The 25,646-nt window shown below is 37.6% G+C and overlaps 1 protein-coding gene across 3 annotated transcripts in view; it reads right to left on the bottom strand.

Annotated features, from left to right (window-relative positions):
* Positions 1 to 478: 478 nt before the first annotated feature.
* LOC124238030 (NGFI-A-binding protein 1) overlaps positions 479 to 25,646 on the bottom strand; it is a 43,634-nt gene continuing 18,466 nt past the window's right edge. For 2 of the 3 annotated variants that reach the window (XM_046658431.1, XM_046658434.1), the window contains exons 3-8: positions 20,661 to 20,794; positions 18,240 to 18,291; positions 8,433 to 8,522; positions 6,660 to 6,822; positions 4,548 to 4,664; positions 479 to 3,010 (exon numbers count right to left, since the gene is read on the bottom strand). In XM_046658431.1, the coding sequence (XP_046514387.1) occupies positions 2,922 to 3,010; positions 4,548 to 4,664; positions 6,660 to 6,822; positions 8,433 to 8,522; positions 18,240 to 18,291; positions 20,661 to 20,794 (645 nt within the window). In that variant the 3' untranslated portion in view covers positions 479 to 2,921. The remainder of the gene's footprint in view (positions 3,011 to 4,547; positions 4,665 to 6,659; positions 6,823 to 8,432; positions 8,523 to 18,239; positions 18,292 to 20,660; positions 20,795 to 25,646) is intronic. The other variant, XM_046658432.1, reaches the window with a different exon arrangement.

The raw sequence follows: 25,646 nt of genomic DNA, 5'->3' as shown, positions 1-25,646 counted from the left end.
ACTGAAGCTCTGCATCAATCTACCAAGTCATCAATTAACACCTCGTTGCAAGGCTTTTCCTAATTCTCTACCACAGGTTGACAACTTTTTGTGATTAGCCTGCAATACTGAGGCCAAATCCCATTAACACTTTACAAATATTAGTATATCCTAAGAGTTAAATCCTGATGTTCTTCCTTTTAATTTAGTTGGTTATATGATGGGTAGTTTTTTAAATGTCTCTGTAAACTTCTCATCAGTGAGAACAATGTAAACCAAACTGTCTCTGACAGACCAGAGTCAACTGAACACCTATTTGCTAAACAACTTTCCTGAAAAAAAGGTAGCTGACAATAATATTTAGTCTTGACTCAAGACATAAGCCCTGGCCCTGACACCCAGGCCCAGCTCAAACAGTCAGGAGGGGTGCGGGGGGCCCTGCAGGCTAACATGACCTGCCGTGGAAAGTGCAAGGCAGAAAGTTCTATAAACATCAGTGTGTGAGGCACAGAAAACCTTTATTGCCACAGGAAGCAAGTGCACTCATCCCACCTCACCAACAGCTCTAAGAGTCACAGCAACGCAGACTTCACATAATAAAGTACAACACAGACTCGGGGAGAAATGGTCCCTTGGGCTATATTGGCTGTAATACTGAGGTAACCAATTGACCTTGTTCAGTGAAAATACCTCTAACACAACGAAAAAATCAACAAGTTATAACATCGAATTCATATATACAATTCAAATAAAAATATATATTATTTGTTTCAATGTATAGCAAGTTTAATACATTAGTGTTTACAAAATAAAAACTGTATTCTACTGAAAATTTTCTTGTGCTTCCGCCTTATCACTAAGCTTGAAAGACCAGAAAAGTATGATACTTAAGGAAACTTACTGATGGATTTAAAGATGCAGTTTGTGGGAGCCATGAAAGACACATAAATATCAGTTGGAAGATTACTGCATCTTTAAAAATTGTTGCTTATTAAAATCTACAAACTTGAACTGTAAGACACAATTAAAAAAAACCCACAAAATTTCTCAAAATAGATTAGAATACAGGAAACGTTTCATGAAACTACTGAGATACTAACCAGTTCTGTGGCTAATATTAAAAACTGAATGAATCTATTTAAATCGTACTCGTACTATTTTCTACACACAGTGAACAATACAACCACAATAATCAACCTCAAGCTAGCAACAAAGTTGCAAGGTCCATAAAAAGCTTCTTCGGTAGGCAAAACACTATGGTACAATTAAAACATTTAGGAAGGGAAAAAAGCCTTTTAATAGTATAAAAGTTGTTTACTGGTGTTTCTACTGTAAAGCTATTCTAGAAACCAAAATGAAAAAGCAATTACATATGTGACAGTGATCAGAGACTACAGTGCAGACATTTCATATGATGTTTGGCTGATGAATTTTAGTATAACAGATTATGACAATATTTTTTATACAGTTATGACCTAGAACATAACTGCAAACAAAAAAACACATATTCTAAGTCAATACACTTTTCTCGGCAATATCTGGGTTTAGAGGAATCTGGAAGGAAGTAGGTAGAGCTGTGAAATATCTTCTCTTCTTAAACCAACATTTGTTTTGTTTTTCCACTATGGATTACAATGTGAAATCCACATAAGTATGCAAGTATGTTATTAACATTTAAACACACCCCCATATATATGCACACAGCCCATGATTAAATAGGGGGAATCAAAACATACTTTCAAGTTAAAATGAATTTTTAGAAAAAACTGCATTTACAAATCTGAAAGGTGTAAAAAAATGAAATTGTAAAATAAATAATGAATACAGGCGTCAACTAAACCTCCAGAAATATGCCTGCAACATGTGGATACAGAGATGGTCCACACTTGTGATGGTCAGGGTGGGAAGACACTCCTTGGAGGGAGCCATCTAGTTTCTCTGACTCTGGTATGTAGGGAAGAATTTCTGGAGATAAAATGGTACTAACTCCATTACATTATTACAGCCTTTGTTAACAGTCACCGTCCTCATCACATTTAGGGTTAACTTACTAAGTCTTAATCTATTTGACACGTTCTGAGACAGCAATGTTTAAGTCAAGCTTTTACCCATCAGTCTACTAGTTTCAAGTTCTCTGCCCAAGTAATATTTTTTGTTATACTTCCTATTTTTGTTATATCTTAAGTAGCTATCATATAATGCAATCTGGGTCAACTAGGTAAGAGAGACTTTCTACTCTATTGCTCATCTTTTTAACTTTACTCCACTATTTATTAATTGTATAAATGTGCCTGATTAAGCCAGTAAAAATGACATTTTACTACCAAAAATGACACATTTCCTATTAAACAAAATCAGTCTTATCAAATATTAAATACACAATATTGTCCTTCGTTTAAATTGAATATTTGCTTTCCATTTTTCCAAAGTCATTGCAACCCTGTCAATAACTACATCACTTGAACGTTCTTTTTTATGACTGCAAAGATTCTAAACTCTGACATATAATAATATTTATGCTAAATACACTTAAAAGTAGACAACGAAATTTCAAGTAAAATAAACTGTATCCACATCTATTGGACCAAACAGGCCTCAACATCTAGATTTTGCTTCTATAAATTACACAAATACATTGTACATTCTTAAATAACGAATGCTTACAATATTAATTTGTAAGCCTTTCCACATAAAACGGTTTACAGAGGAATGTGAAGGGATCAATATTTCTGTTACAGATTGCAACATTCTCTCAATTTTCTCTTTCGTGGCTGTTGTTCTGTCTTCCTGGTTTCCACAGACTACTGGATCAGTCCTGATGCTTTGGCTATGAAATCTGTTTGAGCTGAATGAGGCAACATTGGTTATTAAGGCTTATTTCTATGATGGAGCATTATCCTTAAATCTGATGCCATTTCCAGAGAACAGTGGGAGAATCACAGCTATCTTGAATCTTCAGGCTCTGTTTTGATGACTTTCTTTTCTAAAGTAAAAGCTGAGTGAGGGTAGTCTTTTAAAATCCCAAGGCTCTCTGCATAAAAATGGAAACACAAAGTGTGTTAACACTTTAAATCAATGGATCACAAAAAACCAACTCAAACTTATAAAATGAACTCTGAACTCCAGAGTAAACAGCAACTATTCACGATTCTGCAATTCCATATAAAAATGTTATGTTTATACGATTCTGGATTTAAATTCCATCTGTGCCAATTACTAGCTGTATACATCTCTGGGCAAGTTACACCCTCTCTAAGCCTTAATGTCCTCATCTATAAAATGGAGATAGTACCTACACAGGATGGCGTGAGAGGCAAATCATGAAATACATATAAAGCACTTAGGATATAAAACATCGATTTTTATTTAATGCTTGGTCCAACGCGACAAGTAAAATACATAAAATAAAACTGGTTGCTCATATACAACAAAATTACTGGCTAAAATATTTACTATCAGTGAAGAAATGGGACAGAAAGACATCTTCCATGTTTAAACATGGAACTATTTTTAAAAGTTTCTCTGGCCATGGATCATTAAGGTGGGAGAAACAGGGGTGAAAGAATGAAGACTCTACTAGTGTAAGGAATCATTCCTTGGAGTTATATGTGGGCAGTTATTTCAACCTCTACAAACACTACAGAATGACAATAAAAGGTAATATTCCCGTCAAGTGCTAATACTGGGTGATACATATACACACACATACACACACACACACTTAAAAAAGGATTCTAGAAAAGTAACCAATACTTAATGGCTTATCTGAAACTAGGCAACTCAATTTCTGAATTTACTCCCTCTATACCGAAGCGGACTTTAAATTCAGCATAAGAGGAAGAACGAAAATAGTAGCTACCATTTACTGAATTCCTAGCAGCAAGGCCATTCATACACACTATCTTGTTCAATCCCCGTAACTAGTCTATGAGTTCGAAATGATTCCTATTTTACAGATGCAGCAACTGACTTCGAGTGACTCCTAAAGTTCCTTTAACTCCAGGACTGAATGATACTAGGTTCTTTCAATCGGCGTTGGTCTCTAATACTTTAACTTTGTCTAACTCACTTTACTTGGGTAAAAATATGTAAACGTCTAAATATCATAAGGAACAGCTTATCCTTTTATGGAGTTCCGTTTACTTCTGAGATATGAATACCATCCCCAAAATGCATCTGCATGAAAAGTTTAGATTTGGGTACACAAGGTTTTCTTACCATGAGAGCAAAAATATAATCATCAATTTCATATCAGGAAAGGCCAGAAAGAGACAAACCAGTCATTCATTATTTGGTTTAAAATTCTGTATAAAAGTCACCATGCATGTAATCGCTAATTAAAATAACCTCAACCTTCCTGAGTTTCTCCCTCTCAGTTCTTTGAATGTCATGTTCATAAAGACTGGCTATTATGATGGCAATCTAGTATTTCCCAGGGGAGAAATACTGAGGAGTAACATGGTTAGTAAGGACCTTTTCTGTGTGGGGGAGACAGCAGGAGGTAGGAGAACAGAATCTAAAGTTGCTTTATTCCAGTGTTACTCTCTAAGCACATCGCACATTCTCACCTGACGAGTGGGACTTCGCCTCCCCGGAGTAAAGTCTACCCAGCTCCCCATCCACCACAAAAGGATGGGGCTGTCTGTTTTGTAAATTAGGCATTCGGAGATTCAAAGGTCTTTCTCCTAATGAAAAGGAGAAAACAAACAAACAAAAAACATGAATAACATTAGAAACACACCATGGTTTTTCTTAAAAACAAGTTTTCAGGGGGCTTGCCCCGTGGCTGAGTGGTTAAGTTCGCGCGCTCCGCTGCAGGCGGCCCAGTGTTTCATTGGTTCGAATCCTGGGCGTGAACATGGCACTGCTCATCACACCACGCTGAGGCAGCGTCCCACATACCACAACGAAGAATATACAACTATGTACCGGGGGGCTTTGGGGAGAAAAAGGAAAAAAATAAAATCTTTAAAAAAAAAAAACCAAAAAACAAGTTTTCACAAACTGCCTGAACACTCCTTAGAAAAGAAGTAAGAGAAGTCAATAGGCACTGAAGAATTTAAATAAATAGCTGGAGAAATATTTTAAACAATCATTTAGAAGGAAAATGGCAATTCATGCTAGTCCCAAGGTTTACAATTCTACCTGGACATTTTTAAGAGCTAAACATGAACTAAACAAACGACTGAGATTTCCAGTAGGCACTCAACTTTGGCATACAATACATCCCCCTGTAAGGCATTTTCTTACTAGTGCAACCATTTTACCAGTGCATGTCATTAACTACATAATAACAAATACTAGAGAGACAGAGATGGCTTCAAGCCAATTGCCTATTACTAAAAACAACGAAACCTATGGCAAATCCATGAAAAAACAGAATTAACAGGCATCCAGTAAAAAATGCTTAACAGCAAATCCTATCCTCTGTCATAAACCTAAATCCATCACACTTAGCAAACTGCCACCCCACGCCGAATTATCCCAGTGTCACAATCAGAGTCACTGAATCTTTCACTAACGCTTCTGCTTCTTAACTCTTAAGTCTTAACTGTCAAGGATGACTGGAGAAGTCAAACAAGACCTCAACTAAAAAGTTTCTGTAATATTTAAAAAAAGAAGAACGTTCTTCTCCTCCAATACTCTGATCTGCTGACACAGGTAATATTTTACCCTAGAGGTGGAGAATGCTGGCTAAGACGGTATTCTTACTTAGAAAGAAATCTTATTTTCTTGGCAATAGTAACCACTCTCTAGAAAAGTACAACAATAATATATAAAAAAGGATCCTACAAAATTATTGTTTTTCTTCAGACACATCACTTTTTGAAACTAGAGGATATATTTCTACACTTATATACTGTACATCTCCCTCCACTTGAGGGTAAGTGCCAGGCGAGAAGGGTCTGCATCTTGTTCACTGCTGCATCTTCGGTGACTCCAAGTGTGCCTGGCACACAGGAGACACTGAAAAATTTGAGTCGAATGAGTGAATGACAATGACTTGGGATTTTCTTCATATGTGAATACAAAAAACTGAAATAATTTTTAAAATGGTAAAAATATTCATGAATCATAGCTTTGAAAACCTAAGAGTTTACCATACACCACACGAAATATTTTCATAGGGCCTGCAGGCCAATGTGAAGCCTGAAAGAAGACAAAATCCCTTCAAGTCTTCCCATTCTTACACTATCTCCTCAAATCTCTGTTCTCTTGTCATAATACTTTAGAAGCAGTTACCCTACTCTCTTAGGAACCGAATGTTATAAATCTCACAGACAAATCTGTTTTTGAAGTCTAAAAGAATACGAAGTTTTGATCTTTTAAAAAATGATAAACATCTCTCATGGAATCCGTTTCTTTGGGTAAACTATCTGTACTGTTTACACATCTCCCATTCCCACCCACCCTTTACAAAATCCACGTCAACTGCACATGCCAGCTATTGTTTAGGGATAATAAGGTGAAGAACAGGAGGAACAAAACTTTACAAATTAAACCTATACGATGAATTCTTTCATTTTTTGAAAAAGGGACAATTTAAACATTAATTTTAATAAAGAGCCTATAAAATAATCTCTATAAAATATCAAGATTTAAAAATCAGCAAATTTTGTTTCTCTTTGAAGTGCACGTGGCAGCTGGCTCCAAAGGCGTAGGAGATCCTAGAGAGGTACCTTGGCCCTCAGCGTTAGCAGAAGTCAGGCCGTTCGGGCTGTGCTCCTCGGAGCTTTGCCTGTAAAGTCCTGCGGACAGCCTCCTCTCCACATGCTGCAGCCTCTCACAGCCAGCCTGGGTGCAAAGGAACTCCATCTGCTTTGCCATCACCTTTTCAGGCTGCTAGTAAGTAAAGCAAAAATAAAATCAGGAACTAAAACATTCTAGATTTTTTAATGGTTTAAAGATGCCAATTTCAGACTCCAGCAAATATATTTAGTATTCATTAAAATTATTTCACAGTTCATGTGGTGTACATGTTCCATAAATATGCATTGATATTACATCATATAAAACATAATGTACAAAAAACAATTTCTGCTCAATCCTATAAAGAGAATTTCATTTCAGCCCAAAAGCAAAATAACCTTAGCTATGTTTTTCAAGGTACTGAGTCCTTCAAAAGATTTTTTTTCAAAGGAACCTCAAAGCAACAGCAACATCTGCTATAAACTGCTTCTAACACATAGGGTGAAATCTTGGCATTTTTATTTTAGGATTTGGCACTACACAGATTCTGATACGATGACAGTATGTTTGGGGGAAAAAAGGTGTAAAACGGCTGTCTGGAAGAACAAGACAAACACACCTCCCACTAAAATTAAACAATGCAAATTACGCAGAAAAACATCAGTGCCAACGAAGATCTTCACCTCTAGCATGGAATGAAACTGCAGCATTTTCCAACCAATCATAAAAAGACGTGTTTTAAAATATATGATTAGCGGCTGACATATAAATTTATCTCTAAATGTGTTTTTAAGTTCCTTCTCTATGCATGGCTCTAAATTACTTATATGTGATATTCAAAGCAGTGGATTTGTGATATTTTGCCAAGGAGGTAATAGTTAAAATGCAGATATGAATCACTACCATGCTTTACAAAAGAGGAGTACAAGGAAGCTGCTATATAAAATTAGGTACCAAAAAATCCCTTCTCACAGCAGTAAAAATCAATAGGGAAAGAAGACTAATTCACACAACAGAATAGAAGGTCATGCTATTTTTCTGAATGTACATAAACCACATCAAAAAGAACCATAACTTCACTTAAGGTGTTATTAATTAATTGATAAAATTTCAGTAAGATTTCTGAGGGGGAAACGTATTTTTCATCCTCTTAACATGAAAAAACCAAACTTGGCACTACTAAATTTAACCAAAAGCAGTCGCTGGGGAGAAGACCAACAGGAATAAGACTTACAGTGCTTTCTAAAAGGTGATGTTTGCAGAAATGCCTTTTTAAAACTTTAATCTCAGCAGACACAATTAATCACTTAATAGCAAAAGTACCTGAAGCTACACATTAACTTAATTTTTCATTATCCGTGAACTGAAATGATTTAACAATAGCTACAATGTTGACTGCTGATATTTTATTGAGAATAAGTACTATTTGATCTCAGAGTTGTATTACACACAACCATAGTCAACAGGGCTGTTTTCCTGGTATCGAATTGCTTCTTTTGAGTTTTCTTACGAAGACAATCTGTCTTACTTCCTTCAAAAGTACAAAGAATAAAGAAGTATCACTGTATCAGATTCTGTTCATCACCCAAATCAAACCAACTTGTTACTGCTATCTTGTTTAGACAGCTGTGACCAGATGACATTTTAAAAACAACCAGAAATAAATTCAGGCCATGGACACAAAACTGAAGCTAGTTGAAGCAGCCACTTATTTTTCAACCTACAGATACTAGTATGAAACATTAACTGATGGTTCAAGTTACCTGTGAACTAAGAGCAGCGAGTTCTTCACTCTTGGCTTTAGCCTGCTGGAAAAGCGTCTGCACGGAGTCCTGGAAATCTGGAAACCCATCCTGTGGGTTAAAGAATAAGTCCTTTTCACTTAGAGTTTGTACATAAAATAACCATATTATCAAAAACTCAGAAAATAAAGCAAAGAAAACTACCTTAATCTTACTACCAGAGTAATCATGATTAAGATTTTAATGTATAATACTTTATTTCAGTCTTTTGTGGTATAATTATCTTATTTCTACAGTTGTAACCTAAGTAAAAACAAGTGAAAAAGATAAAGTATACAGCCATATTGTTTTCACTGGAACGCAAACTTCATGATCATTGATAATAATGGTTATAAACATTTCATCTAGCGGTTTGACTATTTAATCACTAACCTCATTTTGGACAGATTGTTTTCCTCATTTTTGGTTTTATGAAAAACACTGCAAAAATATTTCCATGGAAATAGCATTTTCATAGTTTAGACTATCCAATAGATTCCCAGGAGCAGAATTACTGCAAAGGGATGAACATTTTTGTGTCTTTCACATACTTTCCCCAAGGGCCTTTATTGGTTTATCATACCATCCGCAATACATGACAGTATTTCTTGCCAGCACTGCGTGGTGTTGTTTTCTTAATCTTTGCCAATTTATATTGTTTTGATATTCAAAAAACGTTTTAATTTTATATACTGTAGTTGTATATACTTATATTTTATTTTGCAATTTCTTCTTTTGCTATAAAGTTTAGAAAGGCATTCTGCTTTAGAGATTTGATAAGTACTCAAATCTACCCTCCAGTTTTTATTTTGTTGTTTGTTTTTTAGATTTAACTCTCTAACCCATTTGGAATTTATTTTGTTACATAGGATGTGGTAAAGATCCAAAGTAACTTTTCTTTAAAGTGCTACCCAATATCCCAATCTGAATTTGTGAAGAATTCTTCCATGTTGACTTGTGATTTCTCCGTTACCATATCACATGACAGGCAATGGGGCTTTAGAATCAGACAGATGCGTACACATGCTCCAATTCCACCGTTTACTAGCTATGTGACGCTGGATGAGTAACGGAAACTTTCTGAACCTTAGCTTCCTCACATGAAAAATAAGGATAAGAGAACCTATCCATTAGGGTTGTTCTAAGGACCAACTAGACAAAGCAAATGAGATACTGCCTTTAGCATGAGGTCACTGCTCAAGAAGGGATATCAATACATCCTGAATTCATATTTAATTAGAGCCTACTGGGGGAACTCTATACCTGGACAATACTTCCACTTACACTATTTCTGTTTCATACTTTATATATATTACTGCCAATCCCATCTACTACTTTTTTCAAGGTTTTTTTTTCCTGCCTGTTGAGAGTGCCACATGAAATTTATAACTACCAAACATCACGATAGCATAGTTTTAGTAACTTTACCGAAAACTATTAAAGGGCTTCTCACAAAAATTGTCATTCACCTCCAGAACATTTCTCCCTTTGTTTGATAAGCTATACATTTGTAGCAAAGAGTGAATCATTAAAAACCAAAGTTCTTACAATAACATAGCAGAAAAAGATGTAATAGTAACAAAACATTTAACTTTACTTGAAATATGAGATACTGGTTCAAAAATTTTTCCCCATCAGGGTCTTTTCACAAAATTATTTCTCCACTGCAGATCTCATGTTTTCAAATACTTTATCTACCAAAATTCATTTCCTAAGTAATGATTAATTTGCCACCTCCTAAAATTCAAAGACAGGAAATAAAATAGAGTCAAGAGCAAATAAATTTTACATCTTGAGATGTAAAATGTGTAGCTTTATGGTGGGTCTAGATATAATCAGTATTTTTAAAGTATTGAAAACAGCCATCTTTCTAGCCTCCTACAAGACCAAGGACCAGTGGCCTAGCGGAATGTATAGAATATAATCATTAGCTGAGCTAGAATGAACTTGCTACAAGTGTATATACTCTAAATCTAAACGAAAAGTGTTCTTTTTCTTGGTCATTTCATTGTTCTCCTAGGAACTTATTTAGACCTAAAAAATGGAACTTTCTCTTTAGCAAACTCTCCTTTAAGTTCTAAGTTCAGTGAGGTAAGCCAGCAGAAGAAAACAACACCAATGAGAGCAGCTACCATTTTCAGGTGCCTACAATCTATCAGTTCCTGCCTATGTTCTGTATGTTACATTTTTATCTCATTTAATCCTCACACAAACAATCCTGCGTTTCCCTCATTTTACAGCTACAAACACCAGCTTCAGATGCTTGAGCCAGAAAATCCCAGTCACCACCTTTATGAAACTTGCACAGTAAACAGAGGCATTTCTCTTATGGCTGTTTCATAAGCTGAACTGGTTTAACTCGATGATTTGCACTGAGTTAAAAATCCATTTCTGCCACTTATTTGCTGTAATATTGGAAAGATTGTTTCATCTGTCTGTTTCCTCATCTGCAAAATGGGGATAACAACAGTACCACAGTACATGGCACAGAGAAATTACCCAATAAATGTTTGTTACCGATATTTATTAAGCTCACTCAAAAAGCCACCAGACTTAATCTGAGTAAAAGCAGCACGCTATAACTGACTTACTATCTCTGTGATATACGGGGAATAAAATAAACTTTAGGGATAGTTACATAGTACAGACATTTTAGAGAATGAGCAGGAACTAGGCATTTAACTCTAAAACCAGCAAGAGAATATTGACTATAATGGTGACGAAGTGTTTTAGTGAAAAAACAATGGAAATCTGGAAGCACTTGTTTATTCATTCATCAAAAATGTCTCGTTTGCCTAACAGGTTCTATACCCTCCTCAATGCTGGGGATACAATGACTCCTGCCCCCCTGACAAATACAGTCTGGAGAGGGAAATGGACACAGATCCGGAGCCCAGCGGAGGACATGTGTCAGCGAAGGCTTCCCAGAGGGCCTGCCGTCTTGGCTGAGACTTGAAAAAAGAGAGTTCTCTAGGGAAAGAGAGCAGCGTATATAAAGGCCTGGAGGCAAAAAGAACAGGATACTCTTACGAAGCTGGAAAATATTTAACACAGGGAATACCCTGAGAAAGAGGGAGTGGTGGGAGAAGTTGTTTATGCAAGGCCAAATTCTGTGAGGCCTTGTAAGTAAGCCACGTTAAGAATGCTAGATTTTATCTTAAATGCAAAGAGAAGCCATTGAAGGTCTTAAGGAAGAGACTGATCAGAAATGCATTAGAAAGGCCAATCTGAATGCAACGGGGACAAGGCACTGGGGGTCAGGGATGCTAAGAGATTGGTTAGAGGGCTGTGGTGGAGACAGAACAGTGGGCTAACCCCAGACAATGGCAGACGCCACAGACAAATGGATGAATTCCTGAGACACGGCACCGGGTGACCGGGAGTTCAGCGCTAACATTCACTAGAATAAGGAACTCAGGACCAGGAGGTTTGAGGAGGGAGCAGAAAGTTGACGACTCAGCTGGGGACACGTCAATTCTGATCTGCTGGCGAGACCTCCATGAATACCATCAGCTTAGTAGGCAGGTCCTGACTTTAGAGCTCGGGGCAAGATCAGGGCTTGAGAAGCAGACTGGATCATCAACAGGCCCTGAGTGGAGTGCGCCCAGGCCAGAACCCCCAGGAGCTCCAAATCTCAATACTGTTCAGACGGGGCTTGCAGAAGGAGAAAAGAGTGATGCCGTCTTCTTATGTTAGGAACTAGATGTGTGACCTCAGGCAAGAAAGTTAGCCTCATTATTTCCAGAGTTCCCAATTTTTAAAAGGAGATTAAACCATCTGCTTTATCTGCCAGTGGAGACCTGTGGGGATTAAATGAAGCACGGCAAACGGTAAACCTTGGAAGAGTACCCATTGCTATACAAACACATGGTGGCACTACTGACAGGACCATTTGACCATGAGAATATGGAAAAGCTTGAAGGGGGAACTTCAAATTCTACATGGGAAAGGTTTTGGAAAATGGATACTGCTCCATCATTAATAAAGAGAAATAAAATCATGCAATAACGATATCCAGGTAATCAGCAGTCTCTCTGCAACTGAGTACGTTGGTCACTCTGATCCCCACCCCCAAGTCTCTGACAGCTCATCGTGAACAGGAAAACTACAGGACTGAGCAGTTATCACTTCATGACATGTATGGTAGGTTTTAAGTACCCAAAATATATGACTTAGAAACTGAAGTGAGAACATTCCCAAGAAACGGGTCTCTTTCCTGTTATGTTTGGTGCAGGACTTTTGTTATACGTCTCTCCAGCTTTTTTCTCAGGAACCAGCTGTACCATGCTATGAACAATTTATCTTCATGTCACATTCTTGGCTGCTGCCATTAATCACTGTGTTCCCTTACTGGCGAGACCCTGAGTCTGAGCACTGAGAAAATAAAGGATACAGGGTGGGATGCTGTTCATGACCTAATTACTCTCATCGCACTGGCCCCCAGCCCCTATTCCTCCTCAAGCTTCCCACCAAATACTAGCGAGCTGCTTTACAGCCACTGTTGAGCTGTCTTTAAAATGACCTGTTCCAGCAGATGTTCTCAGCCTCACACGTGCATTTTCCTTTTCCCTACTCACACTTTCTGTATGAATAGCAGACTGTAAGGCTTCTGTTTTTCTGGTCCAGAGGGGAACGGTCTACGTCAAATTAGACCCGCTTTCTTTTCAACATGCTTAGTAACAGCGTAGGTAGCTATTCTGACCCCCTTCCCTCCCCCTTCCTCACTCCCCGCCTCGCCCCCGGAACAGCTAGCAGCTGTTTCCCCGAAGTCTCTCTTCTGCAAGTGCCAATCCCAATTCTCTGGCTTTCTGGTCTCTATTAACAAACTTTATTTCTCTCCTCCAGTTATCTCTGATTGCTTTGCACTCCCAGCCCACACAGGCTCAAGAACGCTGTCACCTCCCATCTCTTTGCCGAGTCTCCGGCAATTTCAGTGAATGAAGAAAACTCGCAGATGAGATCTGAGCAGTAACAGCCCATCGAGTCAGCTGCATTGCCAACGCCAACTGCTTCTTGTACACATCCTTCCTCTCCTCTGAGCTGTCACTCGTGACACTGGAGGTAACGACGGGGCCTGTTCATGGGACGTGACACGTTCTTAACGAAAAGGAAAGGCTATCAACTGAATCCACTTTTAACTAATGTTTCAAAAAAATGAGGGGACGACAAGAGTGCCAGGGACTTTGGCTCTTGGTTTTTCATCTCCTTTAACTAGCTGTCAAGCTGTCTTAAATACATTCTGTCACAGGTACAGTATAAATAAATCAAACTGCTTTTTCTTGATTTACTCTATCTTCCCAACACACAGTTTTTCCTCATTCTAAACAATTAGTTTGTCAAATGGTAATGGCTTATATTTAAATACATTTTGTAATTGTAATTTATACTGTTACATCTTCTACTCAAAACTAAAAACTGTTTATTGGATAAGCTTCCTTGGATTCCAAGATGATAACCGTCACTCTTTCCTCTTCTTCAGAGGCTCCCAGGCCAGTGCACACTTTGCCCTTCATACCACACCAAGAGTAGGGGAGGTGTAATCCCAACGGTGCTTTTCACACCTAAGTGCTTTGCGGATGCTCCTGAGCACCCAGGAAGGTGGGACTGCTTTGAAGTCTAGGAGTCAGACCTAGATTTGAAGGCCTGGCTCTGCCACTAAATAGCAAGGGGGCGACTGGGGCAAGTTCCTGTGCCTCTCTGGTCTCTTCTTGGCTGGACATGGGAGTCATAAAGCCTCCATACAGGGCAGGCAAGAAGGTCGTTGATAATGGATTTCAAATGCCTAGCAGGAACGGGCATGTAACAGAGTCAATAAAAAGCAGTTATTTTTACAACTGCCCCAGAGCTAGACTTGGGGTCTTGATGAAAAAGAAATGAGTAAACATAATTTATCTTTATTTTAGCTGAAAGGTTCACACAGAGGGTTGTATTACAGATGGACAAGCTATTCATTCAGCCTGGGCAGGAGAAGTGTTCCCAAACCTCATTTACTAACACAGAGGCTGAAGAAGGGCTTCCCCTAGAGGCTTCATTCCAATGATGGTACCCTAAGACCTCCCCGCGAAGCTGGGGCTTTGCCTCCATGTCTATCTCATATATTCTAGGAAGTAGAGAAATAAAGCTCAAAATATCTATGTTTTTTAACATCTACCATGCCCTGTAGAAAGGAGCACTATTTCAGGATGACAGATTATCCTGAGTCCTTCGCTACAGCACGTATACTGATATTAAACAACAAAAATGAAACAATCAAATAAACTGCTAACCATCCTTAAGGGGAAACAATCTAGTACTTAAGAAGAGGAGAAAATCAGACAAGGATTTTACAATTTCATTCCCCCCAACCATCACAAACAGATCAGGAAAACACAGCCTTTAGCAACAAAAAAACGTCTCCCTGAGCTTGAACAACGCACTAGATTTATTCCTCTGTCCTAACATGCTGATGAGGGCAAGCCAGGAAATGTTTCTCTTCCCCTACACGTCTATTTGATGTCATCTCTATTTTATCTCCTGGACATTACATTTCTTTTTGTTCACTGTAAAAATTATCTTTAAGATAGAAAAAAGTCAGCAACCTGGCACGTACGCTCATTGGTGGTTGTAAAGGATTCTGGAAACATAACGATGAGAAGGAAGAGAAAAAATTGTCTCATTAATTTGGGTCTAATAATTAGGAATCTTATACTTTACAATGTGCTAAGCTTATCTTTATATTCCTTTCTTTTAATAGAGAATTAGCAAGCTAAGAATCACAAAAGAAATATTCAAATGAAATAAGAGAAACAGTAAGTTCAAAGAGTTGTAAAACCTTTCTAGTTTTACTTACGAAGTCCTATGTATCAGTCACGTATTCTGGACAAACTGGTCTCGCTGTTCCCTAAACACGCGCAGGGTTTTCTTACCCCCTTGTCGTCGCCCGTGCTAGTCTATCTTTGTAATGCCCCTCCACCCTCCACCCCATATCCCTACTTTTGAAATCCTACCCTTCTTTTAAAACCCAGCTCAAATGAGAGCTCCTCAACCCAGCCTCCCCTCATCTCCTCTCTGGCCAGAAATTCTCCCCTCCCCAGCAGCCACACAGAAGGCAGACAGAGACAAAGGACTAATACTTGGTGAGAAGGCTTCTTAGGAAGTGGTAACCCTATACAGCCAATACTGACTACCTCACTATCAGCTTCCAGAACCAAACGAACAGCTCTAGCATCTCAAATTTGACTTAGAGTGCACCACAAGAGAACTTCGACAAGGATTTGTGCCAATGTTGCCTATTTTGCACAGGATTACAGTATAGACATGAGTAGGCATATGCACATGCATCACTGCGCACGCTCTGAAGAGAGACTGAAGCCCTGGAAATCATGAGTGCTTGGCCTAAGCAAAGACAAAATTAAAAACAAACCAACAAAAAAGGTAAACTACTGTCCTAAATTCAAAGCTAAAATCCCTACTTATTTCTCAGAAGCAAAATCAAGAGTTTAGTGTCTATTAGAGCATTTGAAGGAGCATGGGGTTGATTGGTCCCTTGTCCTATTTAGGGAGGGTTAGAACTGTTATCCACAGAAAAAGAAAACACTGATGATCTTAATTCTAAATCTACAACTGTTCAAATGGCTTTGTGAACTCCAGTAAAACAATCAACTAACCCTACAGAACCATACTTCGATTATCTCCAGGGGAATATATTTAAGAGGGATAGAAGAGTCCCGTCTAATGCTCTAACCCAACTCTGAGCTACTGAAAAGAAACTCAAACATTGCAACTGGAGACAAGAAACAGTTTGCTTAAATTTCAGACCAGGGCCATTGAGAGGGTCAGAAAAACTTACCAATACAGCCTAGCAAGAAAAAACTATCACTCAAACAGTCCATGAGCCTCATGATCTCGATCTTCCATGTCCAGTAGTGATCGCTGAAGCCAGACCAAAGGAAAGTGGGGCTGAGATGTGAGAGCTGGCTGAATCACGATGACCTGGAGGCTAACGGGACAGAGAGGGGGACATAATCTCCAGCCTAGCAGCCCACTACTTCCCCTGGCCACTGGGTGGGTTTTCTATCTTCTTTCCTGTAAATCCTTCCAAGGCAATGCCTTCTTAGCAGCTTCTGTTTACCTGCTTTCCCTCTCGGTGGCAGAGTCGCTAACAGCTAAACCCACAGGGATCCTCTTACTCATTGTCTTAGGGGTGCAATAGGATAAAACTATGTCACCAGTTAGATCATCTTTCAATGGCCTTTTAGATAATTTCAATAAACCTTCCGAGTGGTATCTGAGGCTAACGCATTTTAATCATTACTCCAGAGCTAATAATGAGGCAGATTACAAATATAAGCATAATTTTTTAAAATATGCCCCTTTTCTGACAAAATTCTTCTTTCTTTGAGAACCAGTGCTTTAGACTAAAGTTTTAGAAGTAATGATGCTTATCCATACCCATTTATTAGTTCATCTAACAGATTTTATAAAGTGCCTATTAAGTGCAAGGTACTATTATAACTCTGAATATAAAGTAGGAAGACGGACAGATAAGTGCTGTATTCTCATCTAATGGGGCAGGCTGATAATAAATTAAAAACAAATACATAGTAGTTTCAGATCTATAAAAGCAAGCAGAACAAACCAGGAGAATAAGCCTACATGTGATTTTGGGGTAAGGGTGCCCCTTTAGAAAGGGAAGCGGGGAAGTCAGAAGGACCTCTGAGCTATGAGCTGGAGGCACGTGAAGATCGAAAGAAAGATCTAGGTAAGGGGAATAAACATTGAGTGCTGAGGCACAAATGAGTTTGGCACGTTTCAGGAACAAAAAGTCGGTCAGCGCAGCTGGGACATAGTAAGAATGGGGAAGCGTGGCAGCAGGCGACGTCAGAGATGCAAGCCAGAGTCAGATCACGCAGGGTATGAGATGTCTCAGGAAAAAGTGTAGATTTTATTCTAGGTACAGTAGAAAGCCATCAGAAAGATTTAAGTAAGAAAGGGATTTATGTTTTTAAAAGATAACTCTGGCTTTGCTCCGAATGAAAGATTATTTCATACAGAGGCTTAGTAAGGCTAATTTGATGATGGAAATTTAGGATAGTCAAACACAGCTTATTTGCTTTAACTTGAAATTAAATAATGGATGACTAGGAGAGTACTGACCCCCATCCCCTGCCCAGGGAAAAAAGGAAGGAACCACCTGACTTCAAATTTCTACTCTGCTGCTGACTGGCCTTTAAAAAAGTGCTCACTCTAAATTAAAGAGCAGTAGTTCTGAAACCATTCTACGGTTCTGAGAGCCCTACGAAAAGCACAATTTTCTTGCTCAATTCTCACCTTGCCACTTGCAGGTCTAAAATCACAAGGACACCCTCAATGTGATCTTCTAAAAGAGGCTTTAAGAACAGGAAAGTCTCTGTAACTTGCAGCTATAAATTGTCATTTCTCTCAGAGAGTTAATATAAAGAAGTTAAACCTTAGCTCCTCTGAAGGTATTTAATGAGTTGACTAATGATGTAAGTAAGATTACAAAAGGAATAGTTTAACCAGTAAAGAGTTTTAAATCTGTAAGAAACACCTATTTACAAATCGGCCTTTGATAACCGACTGAACATCAATCTCATCATTGTGGTTTCCTGCTAAGAACTGAGTATCACAGTTCAAGTTACCATAGATACTTCAAAGCAACAAAACTCTGTATTATTTTTAAGATTCTACAATTCACATTTTTCACTCATTTATGGGACGATCCTTTGTTTCAGTTTGAACTAGTAAGCAAACATTATTAGCATAAGAAATTATAATACATAATCATACCTCCACTTTAATTCTCTTTGGGGATAATTCATCTCTTTCTCCACATTTTGACCTGAGGGGAGTGGGAGAGAGAGAAAACCTTGAGAAAGTAACACACTTTATTCTAAAGGCATCTCAATCTATAAATTTCCACCAAAACATATAACCCTGAAAGCCTGATACTAGAAATAAGACATTTATAATGAACACTGAAATCATGAAAAAGAGACTTTTCATCATTTCTAAATTAACATCAGGGAAATATACAAATTATATTATACATTTTAAAAGGCCACTACCTAAGAACTCCCCACACAGAAAGCACCCAATAAGTATGTAATGATTATCATATACTGAAAAAGGAAAAAAAAAATCAAGGAGGACTCTATTCCATGACATCCCTTTATGGATCAGTAGGAACAATTTTGGACAAAATGACCAAAATGGCCAATTAAGATGAATGCTTAAGGCTACATGACATTAAAATGCATTTGTCTATCTACCGACACAAAGATTCATTTTCCCTTGACCTAGAGATCCCTTGGCTGGGAATCCATCTCACAGAGCTACCTGCACAGATATGAAAGACTTCTGCCAACTGAACTATGACAAGCCATCAATTTTAAGTTATACTTCAACATAAAAGACGTTAAAATATTAAAAAAAGTACATCTCAGAATCAACAGATGATATGTATGATGTTATTTACTGTGGTATTATTTATAATGACAAAAGACTAGAAACAACTCAATGGGGAACATCAGTGGGGGTCTGGTTAAATGAATCACGGTATATCCACAATGCAAGACCGTACAGCTGGAAAAAATAATGAGGAAGATGTGCACATCCTAATTCAGCGAGGTCTCCACGACATGTTAAAATCAAAGCAAAATACAGAATAATGTAGACATACGCTACCTATTATCTTTTGAAAAACAGATGAAAATATATTTATATTTGTTTGCGTGTGCGTAAACAAACACTGAAAGGATGAAAAAGAAACTAATAAAGCTACTTACATTGAGGAGAGAAACAGGGTAAAAAGAGGCAGGAATGGGAGTGCAACTTTTTTGTACAACCTATTTACGTAGCTTTGGCTCCTATATTATGTAAAAGGGTTATGTATTTTAAAATATGCTTAACTTAAAAAAGAAATATAAAAGTAAATACTACAAGAAATAGCCAAAAATTGTTGAAAGCAGTGCCTCTGGGGTGTGGTGGGGGAGCAGGGGAACTGCTGAGTTTCACTACAAGCCTTGTGTGCTGTTTCTTAAATCATGTACATGTATTACCTTGATCAAAGAAAAATATTTAAATAAAATTTTGTATAATACAGTGAAGAAAACAAAAAAAAATCACTAAATGAGCTCTTGATTAGCCAAAAAAAACCACCTCTGTAAATAATCCTATAATACTGCTGCGTCTTCTCACCCTGTTCATTTAGTCTGCGTAATTTTGCTTGTCAGTTTGTAAATATGTGGGCTTTGGGGGTAGGGTAGAAAAGGAAGCTCCTATGCGTTGGGGACAATAATGGGAGTGACAGCAAATGCCTATCATGGTGGTTTTCAAACTTGAATGTGCCCAAGAGTTCCCTGGGATGCTCAGGAAAGTTTGTACTTCGAGATTCCATCCCCAGAGACTGACTGATTCGGGCTGGGGAGGGCACGCAGGATGTCGCTGTTCAACACACACTCGATTACTCTAAGGCAAGCTGCCGTCGGCACCCACTCAGAGAAGCAGCGGCAAGCCCGCCCGACAGTGCGCTGGACATCAGGGCCCATGTGGAACCAAGTGAGCAAAATCAAAATCGTTACACCTGTAGACAACGCTTAGGGGTCAAGTGAGGATAAGATGAAGAATAATACGGTGTGTCTACATTATATTTTAAAACCACCATTGCTTTTCAACATGAAGTTTTTTATTTCCAATGCATGTTCCATACTCTACTTGCTAGTAATAAAATTATCTTCCAATTTTCCCTTAAATCCTGGTCCATGGAGTCTTTTTATCTATTCAGCTAATCTGATTAGACTGCAAACACCTTGCAAGAGGAACCACTTTGCTTCCTCCGAGAGTTCAACAAGTTCGTGCCATTAGTGGGTGTGCAAATACGTCTCGAAACGCTGACTGACTAAATCCTGTCGTCACACTCAAAACCAAAGCATCTGAGTGAGAGACGAAACGTCGAAAACCGCTCCCAGAACAATGTCACAGTGCGGGGAGCTGTCTTTCAAGAGACAGACAGACCAAAGAGAATTAAACAAAACAACAAAACCACTTTGGCAATCATGTTTTGAAAAGTCATTTCGCTGTTTAATTTTATAGAACTACAAGCACACTCCTACTTTCTCAGAAATGCTTATATTCTATCAGCGGATGGTGTTTCAAGCTCTGCTTCTATCTGGCAACCCAAAAAACACTGCCAATTAGTTCAACACTTACTTGGTGGCTCTGTAAGTATATTTATAGGTGACTTCTCGAGAAATCTGCCTGGCCAGGGCAAACAGTTCATCTCTTCTCGTCAGCAGGGCGTTATCCTTCACACAGAGCTGGGCAGCCGCTTCATTAACTGTGAGCTGCATAGGCAAAACAAAGTTTAGAAAATTCTAAACATTTCTATTCCATTAATATGTAAAATGTCACTTAAGAATACGAAAACGTCACATAATTATATAATGAAATCATAATTTATAAAAATCAGGATGGTCTTTATTCCTAATTAGTTCTAATGCTGAATTTCAGAAGAACACCAAGTCATCTGCCACCTCTCAGAACTCAAACTAATCAAAATAGTCATCTGGGTTTTATTTATTTATATGTTTTATTTATTTTTGCTTAGGTATGAGAGTTTATGGAAAATAAGCAAAATAAAAATAAAAGTAAAAAATGTTCTACATCTCATTTTTCTAATGAAAAACTAAGGGACCTCATTATATGACATGGTGATAATATTCCTGTGCCTAAAAGTGAGTATACATAGTCTGACAGGTTGGTTTTTTTTTTTTCCAATGTGAATGGACATGAAAAGTCTTAGAAAGGAATAAAAATTAAATTATTTTAGTTAAATATTTATCAAACCACTTAGTAAAAAATAGAGTTACACAAATTAGAGTTATAATGGAAAATCAAGGTCTTGGAGTGACTATAACGCTAAGATTCACTTAATTCTACTCTTTGATCTAAGTGGTAAATATGGCCAATATCATGTTGCCAGCTGACCAGACACCTTGTATTAAAATTTAAAATAGAAAGTTATCCTAAACTCAAAAACTATAATTGTTTCATAAACTAGAAGATGTTTTTTCACATAATTTCGTAAATTTAAATAGATGCAGGAAACTGCCAAGAAGTCTATGAAACAAACTTCCTAAAAAAGCAAGAAACATACTCATTCAAGGCATGACTGAGGGGGGCCAGATAATGGGATCTGACTGCAGACAGACCCAAGATGCGTCTTGCTTCACGCTTACCAGCTGTGTGACTCTGGACGTGTAAAAATCTCTCGGAGCCTCAGTTTTCTCAGAGGCAAAATGGGGTAACATCACTACCTTGATGGACTCTAACAAGATGTGAATGAGGAGCAAACCTGGCACAAGCTGTTGTTAGTGTGAGCTCCTGTTCTCCTCTCATAAGGATACAGGCATTCACTCTTTCTCTCAACCCAGGCATCTCACTTTACTCATAATTATTTTTCTTTTAAACCAATTTATTGTCTGCAACTTTCCTTATTCTTTTGGAGTGAGGCAAAGTAAATACACAAACATATTCACTTTTTTTTTTTTTGGCTGAGAAAGATTGGCCCTGCGCTAACATCTGTTGCCAATCTTCCTCTATTTTGTATGTGGGTCACTGCCTCAGCATGGCCGCCAACAAGTAGTGTAGGTCCACACCTGGGAACTGAACCCAGGCTGCCAAAGCAGACTGTGCTGAACTTATCACTAGGTAACAGGGCCAGCCTCCCACAATAATTTTTCTTATTTAGAATTTTTGAAAATACAGAGAAGCAAAGGAAGAAAATAAATGCAGCATGCAATCCTTCCATCCAGAATGACAATTAACATTTCCATGTATGTTATTCTAATACTTTGCTGTGTACATATACATATAAACTTATATGTGAATACAGATTTGTAATGTCTTTTCCACATAGTACACTGTACTTTTTACTTTTATCATGTATGAAGGTAGAGACTTAGCCTGTTTACATCAGGATCTGGCCTGGGTTGGATGCCCCATAAATATGTGCTGACTGACAAGTGAATTTAAACATTCTTTACAACACCATTGTTACTATTTAGACATGTAATATTCCATTGCAGGAAAGGACAATACATTATTTACATCAACCTCACTCTGGAGATTAAACTACCCCCAGTTTTTCATGTACTACAAAGAAAGCTGCAAAGAACATTCTTAAATGTGCACCTTTGCATGCATATTCAATTATTTCCTTGGAATAAATTCCTACAAATAGACTTGTTAGTTCACAGAATAAATTTTAAGAGATTTATATATTTCATCAAATTACTCTCCAGAAAAGTTGCTCCAAAACGTAACACTACCAACAATTACATAGAGAGTCCTTTTCCCAGAATCTTGACCAACACTAATTATCTTTTAAAATATCTTTACTAATTTGACATGTTTTCAATGATATCTGGCTATAATTTGCAGTTCTTTGACTATAAAACAACCTTTTTCTTATGTTTTTGACTTATTTTAAAATCTGCTTGCTCGTGGCAGTTGCTTGTTTCTTCTATTGCACTACTTTGTTTCTTAGAGACTTTAGGAATTCTTTCTGTATTAAGAGCATTAACTCTTCACTATATGTAGTGGTTTGGTTTTTTTTTTAAAGTTTGTCATTAGTCTTACAGTTTTTGTCTTGGGTGCCATGCATAGAAACTCCCTTCTCACTCTAATAATACATAAATGTTCTTCTATGATTTAGTCTAAGAGTTTTCTTTTTCCACTTAAGTATTTAATCCATCTAGAATGTGTTATGGTTTACAGTATATGGTGTGATATAGATTAGATATCTAACTTCCTTCTCTCCAGATTTCTGACTGCAATTTACATTGGCCTGTTCTCAGACAAATAACTTGGCTACTGACAACAAGGTTATAAGCCCAGGCTTCCTATGTAAACCCACAGCTGAATATGAAAGCATACTAGGAGGAATTTATTTTTAACTTTCTCCCCTCTTGCTAAAGAATGATCAATAGATCAATTTCTTCCCTAAGTGCTTTTGAAAGGCACAATGTTACCGGAGCCAAAAGTAAAATATACTTTAAAGAATGATTTCCTAAATAAAGTAACTTCAATTTCAGCTTAACAGTAGCTACTGTGACCTTGAAGACCCTTCTCAAGTTGCTTTTCACGTAGCTGTTTCTTTTTTGTACTCATAAATCTAAACTAGTATGGAGAATTTCTGATTGTCAGTGAGATATTTTAACTGACAACATTTCAGAGGTACCAGTTTATGCACAACCACAGAAAATAACTTTTCAACGTAAACTGAAAACAATGTTCTCGTATTCTTTCCATCATCCTACCAGAAACCAAGAAAAACAAACATAACACATTCTTTGTTATTGAATTCAGGCTCCAACAGACCGAAAGAGTAGATTGAACTCTCCAGGCCCATAGGGAGCCTTCTGGCAGAAACACTGAGGCTGGAGAAAAAACTACAGCTCGCCCCAGGTTGTAATAAGCCAACTCATCAAGCTTCCCCCTCAAAGTGTATTTTCTGTCAGTGTCTTCTAGATTTCACGTTCTCAGTTGCTAATAATTAAATAACTATTACGATATACTTAAAAAAGAAAATGATACAAATACTCCAAAACAGTAGTCGCTCACTGCAGCACCATGGTAGCTTTTCAAAAATTCTAAGTTTCCAATTTTGTTAAAAGCATAAAATACAATATTCTCTCTGACTGGTTTACTTACTTCCTCCACTTGCTATAAACCAGGCCACACCTAGGTAGGTCCTAAGACCATCACTGATTCTTGAGCTTAAAAAGAAGTATTTAAAACAATGATTCACTCCCTAATTCTTTACTGTATGATGTACAGTACATGTGAAAACAAGTATAAAAATGCATACCAGAAGGAGATTTTTATGTACTCGTGAGAGCTGAAAAATTTTTTTCAGGTGTAAATACTTCCTGATTTTCATCCATGTGTGACCGCCATACAGCTGTATGTCTTGAAAGGTTAAAAAGAACAGAGTCCATACGGTTTATACGAAGAAAATTCTCAGAAATACTACCAAAGGTGAATTAAGAATAAGTCATAGAGTTCCTTATTTGGAAATTGAGGACAAATTATACTAGTCTGAAGAAAGCTTATATCAGACCAGATTCACATTCCTGAGTTACAAGTAACAAGTGGTCTAAGTTTCAAAAACACAGGCCACATTTCCCAAAGCCCCCGCCCCCACATCGCAACCTGCCAGCATTCATTTTGGGTGTTCCCTTATTTTGGGAAATCCACAGCGGTCTCATTTCTTAAATACCATCTGTACCTATTTTTCCAAAGAAGCAAAGAGCCCCTTAGCAAAAGCCAAGTGTAAAATAATTCATTTTAGATTTTTTTTAAAGCAGGGTAGGATTTTTTTTAAAAAGTCAACTTGATTGGGTTTATTCAAGCCATCTCTTTAACATACTTTTGCTTTGATAAAAATACAGGTCTTCTGACTCAACTTTGTGTTTCATCTACTATGTTTTAAAAATTATATGTACACCGGGTTAAAGCAGGAAACTAAAACTGCCAACATGTTATGCCCTCTGTTTTCCACTAAAGACAACCATAGTAGCCTTTTAGTAGATTCCTCTGTTGGTTCACAGGCAATGAAAGTCTCAAAGTGTATCTGAATTATAAAGCTAAGTGCATTTTCCAGACCTACCCACAAGTGCTAGTGAGCCAGCTACTGTACAGCAATAACACGTAACGACTGCAGAGATATGCCCCAAATAGATAAAATCACAGACCCACTGCAGTTAAGCAACTTTGCTGACCAATTCTCTGATCTTAAGCTCCACTACCCACTTATATCTAAAATCATTTATTCCAAAAGGTCAGACAGTGAAATTGCTGAAAACAAGATTAATATACAAAAGTCAGTCAGTGATAATTTTAAAAAGTGGGAAAAAAATTTCATTTACAATTGTCATATATTTTATGTCATATATTTCTATATCCTACATAAACAAATTTAGTAAATAAATTAAATTTTATAAATATATATACAACATAGGCACATAAAATACAGTCGTGCACTGCATCACACCGTCTTGGTCAACAGTGGACCACAAATACAATGGTGCTCCCGTAAGATTAGCACCATATGGCCCAGGTGTGCAGTAGACTATACCGTCTAGGTTTGCATGAGTACACTCTATGAGTTGGCACAACAGAATCACCTAATGA

Source organism: Equus quagga, chromosome 4, assembly GCF_021613505.1.
Source record: "Equus quagga isolate Etosha38 chromosome 4, UCLA_HA_Equagga_1.0, whole genome shotgun sequence".
Classification (NCBI taxonomy): domain Eukaryota; kingdom Metazoa; phylum Chordata; class Mammalia; order Perissodactyla; family Equidae; genus Equus; species Equus quagga.
Note: the sequence above shows the minus strand (reverse complement) of the source record. Positions and strands in the feature narration are given on the sequence as shown.